This window comes from Ciconia boyciana, chromosome 9 (genome assembly GCF_034638445.1).
Source record: "Ciconia boyciana chromosome 9, ASM3463844v1, whole genome shotgun sequence".
Classification (NCBI taxonomy): domain Eukaryota; kingdom Metazoa; phylum Chordata; class Aves; order Ciconiiformes; family Ciconiidae; genus Ciconia; species Ciconia boyciana.
Genome location: NC_132942.1, coordinates 44125540 through 44143614, shown reverse-complemented (window position 1 = coordinate 44143614; position 18075 = coordinate 44125540). Strand labels below are relative to the sequence as shown.

Below are 18075 nucleotides of genomic sequence, written 5' to 3'. Positions count from 1 at the left end.
GCGAGGTGTCGGCTCCTCAGGTGTTGAGGAGGAACAAAAAGCCCCTTCCTTCCTTCCTTCCTTCCTTCCTAGTCTCCTCTCCTGGCTGCCTCCACGCTGACTTGCTGCTCCTTTGCCAGTAGCTGCATTTCAGTGCTTCAAAGAGATGGGTTAGGCGCATGCCGCAGCGGGTGCAAGAAGAGGTGTGCGAGTAATTAGTTATGTCCCACCCGTCCACCCCTCTGCCCGCCACCCCTGCCCACCCACAGCATAATGAAATGCCAGGCTTTGTTTTAATTTCTTTGCCGTGGTGCCGCTCCCGTAGCAGCCCCACGCTGCCCTTCCCTCCTCTTTGCTCCTAGGTCCTGGAGGGCAGGCAGTCCTGACACACAGGCAAGGTGTCTGTACAGCCCAGCAGGCCACCGAATTGGGCTTGGACCCTTCCTTGCCCAGAGGCTGAGGATGCCCGTGGTTCCCAAGCAGATGGCACATCCTGAATCCAGGCACGTGGTTTTGGGCTGAGGAGCACCGATGCTCTCCTCCCCTCCTGGCCAGCTGGGCGAGGGCGGCAGCTCAGCCCTTCCTTGGAGGCACCAGCACACGGTTTCTGTGTGAGGCTTGGGAAGGCACAGAGTGAAACCTGCAGATGTCTCAGAAAAAGGAACATTTGGCCTGAGAGTTTTTTACCTGTGACAACCAGTAAGAGGCTTTCGGTGGAAGCTGGTGTCCAGTTGTGGACAAGAAAGGGAGGTGTGAGCCCGCGGTGTGATGCTGCTTGTGCCCTGGCTCCTCCCGGATCAGAGCATCCTCCTGACGTGGTAAAGGTGGTGATCCCTCGGCCCGGGTCAGAGCTGGGCTACTGGCAGAGCACGAGCAGACCTTTGAGAAGAGACGTCCCGAGGCGCGTTTGAAACGCCTGGAGAGCTCTCCTGCTCTCCTAGTCCATCCGTGTGCCGTTCCAGTAGCTAACTACAGTCACCGTTAACACAAAGTATATCTTATTCCCATAACAAAAGACCTGGAAAGAATTAGACTGGTAATTATTCAGGAGGGGCAGAAAAGGAACTCAGGAAAGCTGAGCCCAAGGGATCGAGCAGAATGTGATACCGTGCACACCCACCTCCTGCTCAGCCTTATTGTTCACAGCCAAGCTGGGGCATTAATGCTAAATTAAGATTATATGACTGAACCTATAAGCCAGGAATTAAGGTTAAACTTGCAGCATTATATCAGTCTCTGCGTTTCCTGGCTTTCCTGTTACGCTCTGATGTACGTGTTCTAACCTCACTTTTTAAAAACAATTGGTGCATTGTGCTAAGGAGATTCACTGACTAAAGGGGCATTAAATACAGCCAGCATAGCCCAAGGTAGATTCAGAAGAGACCTTCCTAGCAAGGAGGTGCTGGGAGAGAGGGACAAGGCAACTCCAGCGGAGAACTGCAATCTGCAGTGGGATCTGGATAAGCAGAGCCTTGGAAAACTGGTGTTTCCCAGACCCGATTGCCCCGTGCATGTGCTGCTGCTGTGGTCCCGGCTCTTTTGCAGCTCACACCCACAGCATCCCCTTGCAAATGGGATAGCAACTGGGTAGGGAAGAAGGCAGAGGGCAGCTGGTTTTCTGGGTGGTTTTGTGAGCAGAGAGCATTTTGGACACTGTGTTAGGGAATACCTTTTTGCCCTGGTTAGGACTCAGCAGGAGGGAGAAAGGAGGTGAAGGGAGCAATGCCCAGGATGGAAAGGATGGGGATAGAGCGGGAGGGTCAGGTAGAGAGGGGGAAGGACGAGATGTAGCTCTCCCACGCGCACAGGGCAGCTCCGTGTCGCTGGCACAGATTGGGAGCAGTCCCTTGTGAAGCCCCGTGAATGGAAGATGTACCAGCAGACCGGCGGTGCCGTAGGGAAAAGTCCCCCTTTCCCACTGCTTGAAGGATGAGTGCAGGCATTAAAAGGTCCGTGCATCCATATTTGTTACCCAGCCTCTGCAACCGTGGCCTTTGGTGGCATAGGGGAGTGAAAGTTTCCAGCGTGAGACGGGAAGAGAGGCCATGCAGAGGACGAACGCCTGGTGTATTAGCATCCCTCTCCTTTCCCGGATGCACGTCCTGGGTACCTTGTGCTAAGAGATGAAGGGTTAAGCTCCAGGCTCTGCTGACTGCCATGTGATGCAGTTGCTGGGGTGATTAGTAAAGATCTGTGCCCTAAGAGGAATCACATGGGCTTCGACAGGGCTCCCTGGGTGCAAACGTGCCCTGCCGAATCCTGCCTCGCTCCCCGCTTCCGTCCTCACCAAGGGGAGCGCTGGGTCCGGAGAGGGGAGCGTGGCTTTGCCATCCCAGGCCCACACCCAGGCTCCACATCAAAAGGCAGGGAACAAAACAACTGCAGAGCATTTGAAAGCAAAATAAATAAACCCTTGGCTGCTCTGGGAGAGTTCTTACCAAAGGTACAATCGAGTCATCTATTTATGGCTTTTTATTTCAAAAGCAGATACATAACAGGAACTTTTGATGTTCAAGTCCTAAAGAAGCTAACTTCTGATATTCAAGCCCCAAAGAACCTGACTTCCCACAATCAAAGAGATTGCCATAACCCTCTGCTTTATCAGGTGGCTGGTGGGACTAGAGGAAATCCTGGGTTTCTGCTTTATTGGGTGGCTGGTGGAAGTGGAGGAAATCCTGGGTTTTTATCAAATGAAAGCAGCTTTCAGTTGAGAGGCCAAACAATGTGACAATATCTGTTTGCATAGCATCTTCCAGCAGGAAGGTCCCCAGAATGTTTTCTTCGCAGGGAGAAGATATCTGGGAGATTACCTCAGTGATAGCACGTTGCCCTGTGAGAAAGTTTCGAGGACTCAGTAATGGCCAGTTGCTTGCGACAAGTATATTTAGGGCTGATTATTTGGTGCATTACTCTGGGTGAATTAAGCACTGTAAAACTGGAGGAATCAGCCCAATAGAAATATGTGCGCATGCTCCCTAGCGTAACCCGAAATGCATCAGCGTGATAATTAAGTATCCTAAGAGCGGCTTTTGCCTCCAGGTTTCTCTGTCTCAACACCCACAAAGGCCCTTGGGGTTCACAGTCCATTTGCATCGACCCTTTCTTCTTGTTGTTTCCTGCAGGTGATGTGACAAACCTGACTCCTGAGCACTCCTTCGAAGGCACAAAAGTAGGCGTGGGGAACATTGTGTTAGCTTTGTACAGCGGTCTCTTTGCCTATGGAGGATGGTAAGATGCAGCCCTGTATCTCTTGTCAGTGCTAAATACTGTAGTTCGTTCCTTTGTCCCCAGATTGTGTTTGCAGGAAGAGTGTGGCCCAGGACTTTCCATCTTTCTTGTAACCTGGGCAATGAGGCAGATGCTTTGGGTTTGCCTAGTAAATAGTCAGACTTCACGCCCCGTTTCCAGCCAGGACACAGAATCGCGAAGAAGTAGTGGTGATCATGGGATTTAGAAGAGGCAGCAGATGATGAGTTGCTTGGTGTGGGTCCCAAGTAGCGTTAAGAGAAAGCAGCAGGGTGGGTTTAGCTAGCAGAGGGGAGATGTGTTACATGCCAACAGATGATTTAGAGCACCAAACTGAAGCTCCTGGAGAGCTTCTTTATCAGTCCCTTTGAGCACTTGCAAGCACAAGGTGCCTGCTCAATTTGCTGTGAAAACAGGCCAGTTGCAGCCATCCTTATGGCCTGGAGGGTGGCCCTGTCGCTTGTGGGTCCAGCTCTTCGCCTTCCATCACCCCTCCTGCTGCAAGGAAGCTGGCAGCATGGTGTGCTTGACCCGCCAGCACCACCCAGGGCGTGCGCTGTGCAGGTTTTGTGCCCTAGGTCTGGGACTAGGTATCAGCCATCATAAGTTTTACCACAGGTTTCAGTCTCTCTACCCTTCCTGAAATTCCCTTGCAGATGAGTAAGATGAAGGGCTTCATTTATCCCATGGACTAACCAGAATTAACCACTGTTCTTTTTAAATTACAGGAATTACTTGAATTTTGTTACAGAAGAGATGATAAATCCCTACAGGTAGGTGTGTGTCCTGTGATGACTTCCCTGGGAGGAAGACTTGTTCTTGGGAAGCCCTTTCCTCATGTGTGTAACAGGGGTTGCTAATCAGCCCAGAAGCCAAGGTCTTGTTCTAGGGAAATAGAAAACGAGGTAAATTAATGGCATTGTTCCTCCCTGGAACAGGGGAAGGGGAATAATCATCTCTGTATGAGAAGCGCTGTTGCTTACGCTGCTTTCCTGTACTGCTAATATTATCAGTGTTGTTGGAAAGTCCTGCTTCCTTGGCATGGCACCTCTCTGAATTATAGACGAGGAAGAAGCACTCACGGCTTTATTACTGCCTTGTATAAACTCCCACAAGAGTATTCGTGCGTACATATGTTTGTCACGTGCTTTTCCTGTTCTCTTGAGCAATAGCCGCTTTCTGCACTGCTCGTGCCTTTCCGGGCTATGCAGGGGACCTGGTGAGATGAGGGTGGGCCACACCAAAGCAGGACATCCCTGATAAATCATTTTTGCTCATAGGGAAGGTGCCTATGAGGCACTGTCGATATGAGCTTCAGGGTCACTTGTGCAAGAACCCATTCCTGGCTGACCCTGGCAGTGATTAGCGCCTGCTGGGAAGCATAAGATTTGATATGCCCTTTCCTTGACAAACACAATTATAAAAAAGTTTTTGCAGATTGCAATTATTTTCCTGTCTTCTGAATGCAGTCATGGTATTTGACTCTGTCCTCCTGTGGCTTTGAGCTCCGCTAGACCAATTATACATGGCATCAAGCAGGGTTTCCTTTTTCAGTTTCCGTTCGCAAATGAAGTTAGACTATTTGGAAAGGCAAATTTGTACCAACACAGCCTCGTCTTTCCAGACCCACCCAGACTGTGTCTGAACTCATTTTCTTTGAGTTTCATCAGTCCAGCAAGCTGCACAGAGTTACAGCCTAAAAACTGCCCACTAAATCCCTGATCTTTTCACCTCCCGCAAGAAACCCACCAGCACAACTCCTTTGCCCAGAACAGAATGCATGTGCTAATGCCACTGGCTAGCAAGAGGCCCCGGGGGGTTATTTTTAATTAATTGCCTTTGCAGTGATCTTGGATTACTGCTTGCCCAGCCAGCCAGAGTCTCTCCGTGCAAAAAGTCCCTTCTGCCATAATCCTTCACTCTACATCTGTCAGCCTCCAGGCTGTTCCCGTGTGGGCATCTTCTCCTCTGCTAGGGGAGCAGCGTGTGGCTGGGAAACGGGACATGCTGAAGAGCCATAGAAGAGCAGAATGGCTCAAGCCAACTTTAAGTGAGCGCAGGAGGGCTGCAGCATGAGCCACCGATCCCTGGCATCAACAGCTCTCTTCTCTGAACTGCAGTGCTCCATTACAATGTATGTTTTCTTCCTAGAAACCTGCCTCTGGCTATCATCATCTCACTACCTGTAGTCACTTTGGTTTATGTGCTGACAAACTTGGCTTACTTCACGACCCTGTCGACGGACCAGATGCTGACGTCCGAAGCCGTGGCCGTGGTAAGATAGGTGCATTTCTGATGTGACTCTCTGTTTTCCAGGGCTGGTTAAATCAGACTTAACAATCTCTGCGTGCATCTCCTAGTTTGTTCCATGCTGACCATGGCTGCTTACAAAAAAGCTGATGTTTGACAGGAGATAAAGAGCAACTGTGATGGGAGCAGGGAAGAACAGTGTGATACCAAGTGGGATTAATCACAGACAGTAGGAAGGGTGGGCAGTTAACCCTGCTCTTAATTCGTAAATATGCAAGGTTGCTGCTGGCCTCATGACTTATCATCAGTTACCAGAGCATGATATTTATGGGAAAAGGTCATTCAGTCAATACTGAACTAGATTGTTCTCTCTCTGTATCTTCCTTGTTTTAATTAAGAGGGAAAAATAATACTTCTATTAATTAAAATGCCATTGCGGTCAGAAATCCTGGTTGCTTCAGAAGTGAGCAGCATGGTATGACCTTGCAAACTGAAGGTGACCAGGATTGTTCAGCGCTTCAAGGGGAATCTCCCAGCCCCGGACAAGGTGGTCTGGGCCCTTCAGGTGACTGCAATCCATCCTTCGGGTTAGTACCCAGCCCCGCTCCAGCCTGCGTTATTGGAGATACCAGCCTGCGTTATTGGAGATACTGGCCTGTGTTGCATTGCTCTAGTTGTGTGCCTTTGCAAGTTGTGAAATCAATATAATAGTGTTGGCATAAAACTGCAGGGACGCAGTGCAGGGTTGGTTTGTGATAGAGAACTACAACTCCAGGTCACTGCCTTTCTAAGGGGCTGTGTCCCAGGGTCCTTACTCAGCAATCGGCAGTAGCTGCGTGTGTGAATCTCCTCACAGTTTCTGTTTGGTCTTGAACTTTTGGATAGCTGTTCTGATAAATGTTGTGTCCTGACTCTAAGGGAGGGGTTTTCTGCTGATTTTTTTTTTTTTTTTTTTTGCAATTCCACAATATGCTTTTTCAGGAAGGAGGAGCAGTGCATGGCAATATGGAAAACTCCATAACAGCTTCAGCACTAAGCCATTTGTTCAGATTTCTACAAATATTAAGTCTTTGTAGGCAGCTGTGAGTTCTTTTGGACATTCTGGGTGTGAAATGTCTGTCTTGTTGCCCCCTATTTAGGATTTTGGGAACTATCACCTTGGCGTCATGTCCTGGATCATACCCGTCTTTGTTGGCTTATCGTGCTTTGGATCCGTTAATGGATCTCTCTTCACTTCTTCCCGGTAGGTTTCTTGCTCAATTTTGTGGTTTTTGTTTACAAGCCATGCGTAATGCCTCTTCGTTTGGAGTTGTCCTCCAAAGAGTGGCTGTGGGTAGACACAAAGTCTAAAGGGTCTGGAGGCCATGTGGGGAATGCGGAAAGAAATGTAAGACTTTAAAACCATATCCAGTTTAAAGGAAACCCTTTCAGTGCTCTTAGTCTTCTGTTCCTCAGGCAAAGTCCTGTTGAATTTATTAGAACAGAAACAAACACAGGCTTGGGGCTCAGTGATGTTGCCTGAGAAAGTGGCTTTAATGAAAAGCAGAAACTTATGAAACTTTAGGGCTGAGAATCCCTCCAGAAAGGGGAGAAAGGACGGGGATTGAGATGGTTCCAGCTCTGACACACATCTCCCGGGTTGTCTTAGGAAAGTCACTTAATTGCTCTCTCTGGAAAGGAGGATATAAATACATCTTTTCTTGCATTCTTTGTCCGCCTCCAGCCTTCCTTCTAAGGCAGGGACTTCCCACTGTGTATGTGCAGAACACCCCGTGCTGGGGTCTGATCCTGGAGGGCCCCACTCCTGAACCAGTGACGAGCAAAAAGGCACAGCTGGCATCGTGCAAGGCACCACGAAGGTGGAAAACCTGCGTGGAGCCTGGGCGTTTCAGTCTTGCTGCCTCAGTGCTGTCTAGGCTGAGCTTGGGCTGTGCCCTCTTGTTTTGTGCTAAAGACAAACCCCAGCCCGGGGCTGATGGTTGCAGAGGTGATAACGGCTCTGTTTCCCCCACCTCAGGCTGTTCTTCGTGGGATCCCGAGAAGGACACTTGCCTTCAATTCTGTCTATGATTCACCCCAGGCTTCTCACTCCCGTGCCATCCCTCATCTTTACGGTAAGCACCTGGGTCTGTGGTGATGAGCATCGACCTGGTATTGAGAAACGGGTCGGGCGTAGGATCCCATCAGAGTGGTTGGAGGGGGCTGCTCGGGCACCATCTCCAGACACAGCCATTTCTGCATGCACCTACAGGAACAGATAGACCCCTCTCCTTCTCATCCTATCCTCATTCCACTTCTGTTTTGAAATCGCTCCAGGCACCAATTGAAAATAGTTTAAATAAGTAAAAAATAATCAAACTGATTCTTTCCTGGCAGATAGTTCTTCTAAAATACCTGTATTTAGTGTTGTAACATAACGCGGTTTTGGCTACTTCTCCCTTTGCTAATGGCTTTTTTTTTCTGGATGCAGTGCGTCATGACCCTGCTCTACGCCTTCTCCAACAACATTTTCTCAGTCATCAACTTCTTCAGCTTCTTCAACTGGCTGTGCGTGGCTCTGGCCATCATCGGCATGATGTGGCTGCGTTACAAGAAGCCAGAACTGGAAAGGCCCATCAGGGTGAGAGCAGTGTGGTAATTGCGTGGTGGGTCCTCCCCGAGTCCCTTCTCAGCACCAGGGAAGGTTCAGCAAGTACGGCTGCTTGTCCTGTATGGAAGAGGGACTGGGATTGCAAGCGTGCAGGGGAAGTGTTGTGTTGTAGCTAAGGCAGGTGTCCCTGCTGCATGGAAATCTGCCCGATGCGAGTCGGTGCAGGAGGACAAAGAGCTGCCGTGGCCATGGGGACATCAGAGCGAAGGAGGCTCTGGGTGTCAGAGATGCGGGGTGTTCTGGTGGGGTAGCCCAGTAGGAAGCTCTCAATGACTAACATATTCCCCAGGACAAATCATAGGCTGTGGCTTTCAGTGAAACACTCTGTATCATCATGGAATTAACTTTAAATAGCTTTTTAATAAAAGACAAACCCACACCTGCAGAGATGAGAACTTTGTTCTCTCTGTCCTTGGCCAGCTTGGCAGTACCGTGTCCCATCTGGGAGGAGGCCAAGATCATGTCAGCCACAAGCATGTCCGCCTTCCTTAAAGGCATGTTTCTCACTCATCCCCCAGCACACTCAGGTCTCTGCCAGGCAACAGGCAGCCAGAGAGAAAGAAACTCACAGACCTGTACCAGTGCCTTCCCAAAGTAACGCTTTGCAGGGTGCTTCCCTTGTTTTTTGGTTTTTCTTCTAAAAGCTGGGCTGCTCTCAGCGGGTGCCCTGCTCAGAGCAGCGTAGCCGAGTCCCCTGAGAAACTGCCGTGAAGATGCTATGGCTTGTGCTGTGGTTGCTGCCGAATTTGATGCTGTTGGTACAGGTGCTTTTTATAAGGAATCATTCAAGTATGGAATTGGGGTCAAAAAAAGGGTGCTGAGAAAGGCTCATGGCTCTTGGCAAGCCACATCTCTGTGCTGTGTTTTGCTGGTTTTAAAAGTACGTGTTAGGTGTTAGCCTATGTCTGTTTTCTCCAGGATTGATGAGGAGCACTGCCTAAATCGATACCTTCCCCATGGCAGTTCAGGGTCACGGTCCCCACGTTCAGAGCACTGGGACAGACAGGAGCACCATCCATGTAGGGGTCCGTGGTGGAACATGAACTCCTTCCCTCCCCAGGCTGTACAGCTGGTTAAACTCCCTGGGAAGTGTACCCTGTTCCCCTGCGACAACTTCTAACCTGCTCTTTGGGTCCTTGTTTAGGTGAACATCTGCCTGCCCATATTCTTCATCCTGGCCTGCTTGTTTCTCATTGCTGTTTCCTTCTGGATGACGCCGAAGGAATGCGCGATTGGCTTTGCCATCATCTTCAGTGGGATCCCTGTTTACTTCTTCGGGGTCTGGTGGCAAAACAAGCCCAAGTGGGTTCTCCAAGGCATCTGTAAGTATTACCAGTGAAGAGCAAGGGTGCAGCCTCGGCTTTTGCTCCAAAAATAGCAGCTTCCCAGTGAGCGTGCTACAGCGAGTAGCGCTGGCTCTGCTCCGTGTAGCGGAGACTTCCGTTGTCTTGGCTCTGATCGATTCTTCTTTAACGGTAACAAGTTCTAACCTGATGATTACCTTATCTACCAAGCACCCAAAACGCACCCTGACTTGGGATAATTGCAAAGTTTGGGCCAAATACCATGGTTTTCTTTTTTCATCTTGGCAAACAGGTTGTTGTTATGCAGTGGAGCGTAACGCGCTGAGCGCATTGCTGCCTTTCTTCTGCCTCCTGTAAAAGCACAGGGTCAAGCCTTTTGTCAGCAGAGAATCCCTTTCTAGGGGTGTAGGAAGGGAAAAGAAGTAACAGCATAACAGTCTGAGCACAGCTGGCCTCAATTTGACTGCTGAAAATTCGGAATTAGTCCCAATCCATCGCTTAGCCAGTGCTAACGTGATCCAGTCTGATCCAGTCAAAGCTCTCCTCGGCATCAACATGTGGCAGCAGAGCAGATGGAGGGGAAAACCCCCTGCATGTTTTCTCTTACGAGGTTCATTTTGAAGGTATCTTTGTATAAGGTTTTCCAACAGCTGACGCTACACCACGGTGTGTTTTGAAGGGATGGAGAGGCCGTGCTTGGCACATGTAACCTCTGTCTGAACAACTGAATCAAGAAAGTCAATCCGTGTTGTCCAAGTAACTAAACTCCACCATCTGCCTCCCAGCTCTCATACAACAGGCTGACCTAGAAAAGCGGACAAGTAGAAATGCCCAGCCTTAGCTGGATGCTTTCCGTGAAGAAGAAAAAGGCTTTTAACAGTGCTCAGCACTTGTTATTATTTCCCCCCCCCCTGTCTCTCTCTCTCTCTCTCTCTCTCTCTCTCTTTTATTCTGAGTACTAGGCTCAGTTCCTGGAAAAGCCATTTTTGCAGTGCCTGGGTGGCAAATTACCATATTAATTGTTTTCCACCACCAAAGGCTTGTAAGGAGAATATAGAAAATATTCTGGGAACACAGAATGATAATCCTGCAAATGTCCAGTTAGAAACATATGAACTTTAAACACGTGTATATTCATATATTGCAGATAATTTGATCACCTCCAACTGATCTGAGTTTGACTTTGTGTGTAGTTAGAATTAGCATTAGCTTTACCCGGCAAGACTATCTTGTGATCTCCAAACACACCGTGAAGCAGCAGAAAGCACAGGTGTGTTTGGATACCAGCCACCAAAACTAACGGGTGAAAAAATAAAGTTACTTCAGTTTAGCACCTTTCCTGTGCCAGCTTGCATCTGAAACGCTTCACCTGCTCTGTGCAAGGCAGTGGGCTCTGCCTTGTGTTCGGTATGCTGAGTTGGTTTTGTCCTGGGTACTCAAGCCCTTAAAGAAGGTGCGTGCACATACAGCCGAGGTTTTCAAAACTGGAGCTAAAAAGCATCGGCTCATATTTTCTGTGCCCCTTCCTACTATTGTGCCTGACTCAGTTTTGGCTGCTTGCAGTTCTGGCATCCAAACGCAGTTACGGTATCACCTTGCAATTAGAAACTGGTGTCAAGAAGAACCAGAGCCTCTCTCCGGGCAGTACAGCATCCTTGCTGCAGCGGCAAAGCTCCCAGTGTTCCATGTTTAAGATCTGGGCATGAGTAGAGAGTAGCCCGCGGCTCGTTTGCTTTCAAGTCTTAAATTGTATTTGGACTAATCTTGCTCAGAACCACGGTGGGGAGGCAAATGGGTCAGCCCTTTTGAGGCAGAGTATCATGAATGGAGACCAAGGTACACGTTGAGCCCCTGCGTGCCATCTCTGACCTGTACTTTGCTTTCTTCCCATAGTCTCCGCAACAGTCCTGTGCCAGAAACTGATGGAAGTGGTTCCGCAAGAATCATAAGCAGGAAAAGCAGAGACATTCAGCTCAAGGAAACGCACAATATTATTTTAAGACGACACAAGGAGAAAACGCTTCTGATCCCTCGTAAACGAAACCTAGGCACTGGAGCACCCCGTGGGAGCTGCTTCGTGTCTGACGCCATGCCCTCGGCTCTGCCTTGCCTCCTCCAGCCCCTCCGTCACCACCCTTTAGCCTGGCAGATGAGGAGCCCTGCGATGAGAAGTTCTTGGTACGAACATGGGCCAAGAGGAGGAATTCCTGCCGGCAGCTTCAAAGGGGTCCTGCCTGTCCGGCAGCAGCGAGTCCGATGGGCCTCTGTGTGTGTGTGAGATACTGAGGGCTGTACTTCAGTTCTGTGTAGGCTTGCTTGGTTTGGGTCTGGGATCCCCCAGGCGACGGCGGATCTGCTCATGAGCCCAGTTTGAGTGTTGGCAGCTGTACGAGCGTGCCTGGGGCTGGGGCTGGGGCTGTCGCAGAGCCGCAGGGTGGTCCTGAGCCTGGCCCACCCGCCTTGCCTGGTCAAGGGCAGGTGGTCAGGAAGCAAAGGTTGGCTGATGTTGGCTCGCGTGCTCACACACACACAAACTCATACCAAAATACATGCTGCTGGATGCTTTGGACTCTGTCCACTGGCAGTGACTTAGGTGAGACAAGGCAGAGCAGAATTAGTGTCAGAGAAATTATGTGGGGAGGCCTCGTCTGACTTTCACTGCGTTCCTGACAAGAGCACTCGGGGTCCCCTGCCACTGCCTGGCTTTTAACTCTCAGATCCAAGGCATCTCCCTGCTATTGAGCCACTCCTCCGGGATGCTCTTCACCGGAATGCCCATCCCGTGGCCCTGTGAGTTAGCAGTGGGGCAGGTGCAGGCCTGGGGGTGGAGTTCCTCCTGATAAACCCAGAGAATTGCAATTAGCAGAAGGCTGAGTCCTTGGTTTGCTCACTTCTCATGTTTTTCTGTAGATAGGCTATCATCCAGCATGGGACGAGCAACATCATGCTCTCCAAATGGCCCTGTTCGTTGCCCTCGGTGTGATTCATGTTTGCCCCTAAACCATTTGCAAAGAGAAGGTAAGGGTGGGATTCCCTTGGCTCGTTCCCTGGGGTCTGTCTGTGTGTTGCCTGTCACCGTGCCCTTCGTTATGCTGTGTCTCTTCTAGAACGTGCAGTGGAGATGGGACCAACCGGGTCTGGAGGTGTAGAAAGGGGCAGGTGTCCCCGGATGGCTGGAGCCTGGCTTTAAGCTCGGTCTGCTGTAGATGGTCTGTTTTGCTCTAAGAAGCAGGGACTGGGGGCCTGTTCCTCCTTCATGCAAAACTGTAGCATCAGGTTTGGCTTGGTGAGATGCCCCCACCAACATCCTCCCGCTCAGGGAGTGGTCTTTGAGCATAAAGCACGATCCACATGTGAAATCCGTTGCTGTTTGGGGTGGTGGAGTCCACCAGGGGTGGTGCAGTCCCATCCCCTGAGCCCACCCGACATTCCTCTAGTTCCCGAGGAATCAAAACTGTCCTCTTAGGAACGTGTTGCTTTATTTGGTCAAAAGCATCACCTTTTCTGCAAAATTGTAGTTCTTGAACAATTTGCTCATAACGCCACTGCGCTTAAGGTGATAGTTGGAAATCAAGAGCATCTTTTTCCCATAAGTGAGCTGCTTCAGTCTCTGTTACAGATCTTCTTTGTGCTTGTGCTTTGTGCAAATGGGTTGTTGAACTACTTTTTCTCCTCAATATTTTTGTAAACTAAGCTGTTTGGAAGCCGGGATCCTCCAAGAGCTAATGCTTTCTACTGGATTCTCCTCTTAGTGTAGAGTTATTTTGGATGAAGAGGCATTAAGGACACCAATGGTACTAGCTCATGCTTTGTCCTTGTAAGAAGTTCTTTAGCAAAAAAAGACTGTGTGTTATAGCAGGTGGCAGCTTCTGTTCAAGTGTGTGTGACGATGACCGTGGCTATGTCAACAAGTGTCTATGTGCAGCTCTTTGCTATTGCTTCGCCACCCACGCGTCTTTGCTTTGAGGCAGTGCAGGAGGAATAGGTGAGACAATCATCGTGCTGAAAACCTTTGCTGCCAGGTTGCTTATTCCATGGCAGCACAGCGTAGAGGTACCCAAGCCAGCTCAGGTGCCACTTTACACGTGTTAGTGTTGAGCTCTCCTGGAGCTAAGTTAACCTGTGGAGAGTTGCAGCTGGTTTGGGTACATCTACAGTGCAGAAGAACCCAAAGTTATGGCCAGTGCCTGGCTGTTCAGGGACCTATGTGCAATGAATTGGAGCATCTCAGATCCAGTGCCTGCGGAGAAGCATTTGCATAAATAAGGTCGTGAACCATAAAACCTGAACCGAATTTTTGGAATCCTCTTCCAGCTGAAGGCTGAGATGTTTTGGCAGGGTAGTGATGGGAAATCACTGCTTCTGCTGGACCTGTTTTATTGAGAGAGAACCTCAGTCTGTCACCTTCCATTTAGTCTGCAGTTTTTTGGCTGTGATGGTCTCAGGGCCGGTTTCCTGCAAGGCCTGGGTTCAATGTAGGGGCTCTCAGTGCTAATATATACCAGCAGAATTACTTGTGATGCAAAGGAAAGGGATTTTAACTCTCAGCCACCTCAATCCAATGTAAATTAGCACTCAAGTCCAAGCCACAGAGAGCTCAGAAATAGGTCCAAACATCCCGAAGGCGTGGCGGTTGCTTGGTTTGGACACATCTTTAAATGACTTTCACCAGTGATGAAGACCCATCACTACCCAATATCCTCTTGGTGAACCTTTCACACTGGTTTTAAAGAGGAGATGTCACACTGAGAAATAGTTTTTTATTAATTAACTGATCTGAATTAAATCTTTAACTCGCTTGCTTGCTCTTGATGAATTTTCATGATTCTTCACTTGCTGCTAAAGATCTTTCTCTTGTACTAACCTGCTGGCTCTGGCATTGATACCATATGTTGCGTGGTGATCTCGCCAGCGTCTCCATGGCAATAGAGGTATAGGAAGAAACTGAACCAGATACCAGCACAGAATGACAAAAACGTTGAATTTGGTCAGCCACAGCTCACATCTCAAAGTTTAGCTTTCAAAAACCTTTTGAAAACCTGATTTCTTTTATCCCTGATTCATTTGCCCTGATAGTTCCCCTCCACCAGAGCTTGGGGTCATGACTGTAAGAGGGTGGGTTATTTTTTCCTGGAGGTTAGGGAGATAATGAGTAAGGGGGTAAAACTGAATTTCCTTTTATAAAGAAAACACAACTAAAGTAATTTTCACTCCAATGGGTGAAACTGCTGTTAGCAGCATCTGCTGTCCAGCACAACAGCTTGAACTCGGGTCCGCAGCCAGGAGTGTCTGCTGCCCTCGGGGGCTTGCCTTCTTCAGCTGGATTTTGGTGTGGAAAAAGAGAGAATACATCCCCGTGAAAGACTTCCTTGCTGCTTGTTTTCTTCAAATGTGGAATGAGATGTGTCACGGAGGGCAAGGGGAACAGCAGAGACTTCACAGAAAATTTCTCATCGTTCCCAGCAGTGGATGTGGGATTTTTCTGTTGTTTCTCTGTTTGCTTGTGCTCTTTCGAGCCCATGATCAGTCACGCCTGTTGCAGCCCACCAAGGGAGCTAAACCCTTCCTGCAAAGGACACATACAGCCACAGTGACCATGAGTTTGCTTTCCTAAACAGTAGCTCCAGTTAAACGAGGTACCGCGTGAATCTATTTCATATGACAGTATTCTGCAAATACAGCTGGAGCGGTCGTGTCAGTGGAATCATAGAATCCTGGAATGATTTAGGTTGGAAAAGCCCTTTCAAATCATCGAGTCCAACTGCGGAGCCGTGGCTGCGTATTTCTGCGAGTGATGGCTGTGCCGCAGTCGTCCCTTGGTCCTTGTACTAAATCCCCTTTCAATTATCGCTCTTCTTAGCTTGTTTTTAAGTATTTAGACTCCCAGGCAGTCAGTTGGTAGGGGTGTTCGTGGAATAGCATCCCGCGGGGATTGCTGAACAGTAGGGCAGGGGTGTGCAGGAGCTGGCGGCCAGGTGCTTTCTTACCCGTTGGATTCTTCTTTCTAAATGAGAAACCTTCTTCCCCCCCCCGAGAGAGGAACCAGCCCTGCTCAGCCCTGCAAAATGCTCCTGGCCTAAAATGGGGGGGATTTAAGTCATCCTAGGTGGATTTTTTTTTCTTTTTTTCTTTTTTTTTTAACTTCCTGCAGTATTTGCAGTGTTTTCCATCTCAGATACCGTGTTCTGGTAAACATGCTTTTGTTTTTAATGGCACCCTCTGTGGATACTAAGTTCAAAGGGACTCTTGTCACTATTGAACAAACTTTAAAGACCCTTCAACTGGATTGAAACTCTTAAGACGCGGCTTTGTTGTTCTCCAAGCCCTCTCCCTGCAGGCAGCTCAGGCAGGGGAACAAATTGGGCTCCTCCATGGGCTCCTCCGCTGTGGGTCTGCCCCAAGAGCAGAGCCCTCGAGGGGCAGCGGCGTTGCAGCAGAGCTCTTCCCCACGGCCGCGACTTCCCAGCCATGAGAGATGTTTGCAGTGGCAGAGTCTTGGTCCACCCGTGAGGAATCGCGGGGAAGGTTTCCTCTCAGTCTGGGAAGGTACCCGTGTCTTCAGCTGAGGCTACAGTGTTCTCGGGCTTTAATAAAAAATAAATAAAATTTTAAAAAAGTAGAAGAAAACAGCCAAATGTTGTCATTACGCAACACCCTGGCTGTTTGGGGCTATTCTTGTGGGACGCCAGCTTTTCCATCAACTTTTCCAGTGGTTGCGCAACTCCATTTCTACTGACATCAAAGGGGAAGGCGATGTTGGCCATTGAGAAGGGGCTGGAACAAAGCTTCCTACTGGAGCTTGGGAAAGGGCAGCTCAGGGGTGAGATGGCTCCGGTTCCCCCCAGGGCTTGTGTTGAGGTCTGCCGGCTGGCGCCGTGACCTCGGCAGAGCCGCGCGGACTGAATCGCAGCCTTGTGCCGGCCCTGGGAGCCCGGCGAGCATCTCTGGCTGCGGGACGGGCCAGCATGGCTGGAGCCGGCAGCGCTTGGCTGCCGACCAGGGAGCGCGGCAGCCGGCTCCCTGCGGCGATGGGAATCTGCTCCCGCGCCTCCGCCGGGGACCCTGCCCGTGCCAGGGCATCCCACGAGACCTCGGCATTGAGGGATGCTCAAGGGGCTCTCCATTTCTGGTGGCTTCGTGAGGAGTTACAGCCGGTCAGCCTTACGCGGGTTTTGCCCGTACTTGAGAAGTTTCTTCCCAGTTTATACGGTCCAAACTGGAACTCGCAGCTGGGGTGGGGGGGTGCGTGTGTGCGGGATGCTGCTGGGAGTCAAAGCCAAGTGCCGTTCGGCTGCACGTAGGAAATGTAGCTTGGATTAGGTCGCCCCTAAGGAACCGATGTCCAGAGGATTATTTCTTTGCTTTTAGCCCCCTGTTCCTTGCGTGAGAAGGGGTGTTGCTTCCTGCAGCTGTTGAAGTGTTAACGAGAAAAAAAAAAAATATTTTTTTAAATATTGAATTAATTTTTAAAAGGCCTAAAAGAGACTTTATATCTACACCTAAATTATTCCCGTTGGGTGACGTTCATCTCGGCGCAGGGGCTCTGCAAGCGCTCGGATGCTCTCCCGCGTCGCAGCCAGCGGGACGTGGCACTGCGGGCTCTGGCTGCGTCTCCTGCGCTGGGATGAATTTCACACATAGGGAAAAAATCCTGATTTGTTCCGAGGACAGGGTGAGGTCCGTGTCCCTCCTAAATCCTTGCAAAGGAAGAATTTCAAGTGGTACCCGGACCTTGCGCTCACCCGCAGAACAAAAGGAGGGTGAAATTCACTTCTAGTGAATAATCTGACTTTTCAGAGATACCTTTGTTCTCAAGTTTGTGTTTTGTTGTTTTTTTTTAAAAACACAGAAAAAAAGGATCTTAACATACAGAAGAAAATCTAGATCTGATTTACAATTTTGTTATATTTGGTTGCTTTAAAAATATTTTACTAATTTAAATGTTGCTGTAGATGACATTCTATTTATTTTAAGGGGTAAATATCTTTTAGTCTTAATACTTCTACAGTAAGCGCTGTCTATTTACAATGTTTGTGTTCCTGTCAACACAGCTATTCCACGACTGACCGAGTGCTGGTCAGCCAGTAGTAACTTAATCAAATTGCCTTGTAAAACAAGATGTCTCCTGCAATGTATTTTTTCGAGTATTTCTTGATTCTTTTATGTCTGTGGTTAACAAATCTGTTAAATGTTTGGGTTGTTCAATGTTTTGGGTTGTTTTGTTTTGGTTTTTTAACAAAGAAAGCTGAATTACACCTCTCTTGTTGCTGGTCTTTGCCTCGAAAACTTTGATTTTGCAAAAGGTTGCCTTGTTTATCCCACATCCACCAGCACCTGAGCCCTGGGTTTCCAAGCGTTCCTCTTGCAGACGGTCTAGGAGCAGAGCCTAGCAATGACAGCACCCATTCCTCTATCCTCTAAAATTCTAGTTAGCGTTTCTGGTTTTGCATGTGTTAAACCTGGGGGGATGGGAAAGTGGGTGAGCTTTGGGCAAGAGGTGGGAGCAGAAGACAGATTCCCAGGCTGTGTCTGCATGGTTATATGAGAGAGATGCTGCTCATGCTGCTGGTAGAAGCTTGCAGCCTAAGGAAATGTCTAGCAGCAGGAAGATATCAAACTTTATACGGGGAAAGTGATCCTCTGCTG

General features: G+C 49.1%; 1 protein-coding gene across 1 annotated transcript in view; it reads left to right on the top strand.

The window, feature by feature from the left end:
* The window catches only part of SLC7A5 (solute carrier family 7 member 5), a 42413-nt gene extending 24729 nt beyond the window's left edge, over positions 1–17684 (top strand). Inside the window, exons 3-10 of the mRNA XM_072873319.1 lie at positions 3102–3207; positions 3954–3998; positions 5377–5500; positions 6615–6718; positions 7493–7589; positions 7946–8095; positions 9270–9447; positions 11323–17684. Coding sequence (XP_072729420.1) covers positions 3102–3207; positions 3954–3998; positions 5377–5500; positions 6615–6718; positions 7493–7589; positions 7946–8095; positions 9270–9447; positions 11323–11378 — 860 coding nt within the window. The 3' untranslated portion in view covers positions 11379–17684. The remainder of the gene's footprint in view (positions 1–3101; positions 3208–3953; positions 3999–5376; positions 5501–6614; positions 6719–7492; positions 7590–7945; positions 8096–9269; positions 9448–11322) is intronic.
* The last annotated feature ends 391 nt before the right edge of the window (positions 17685–18075 follow it).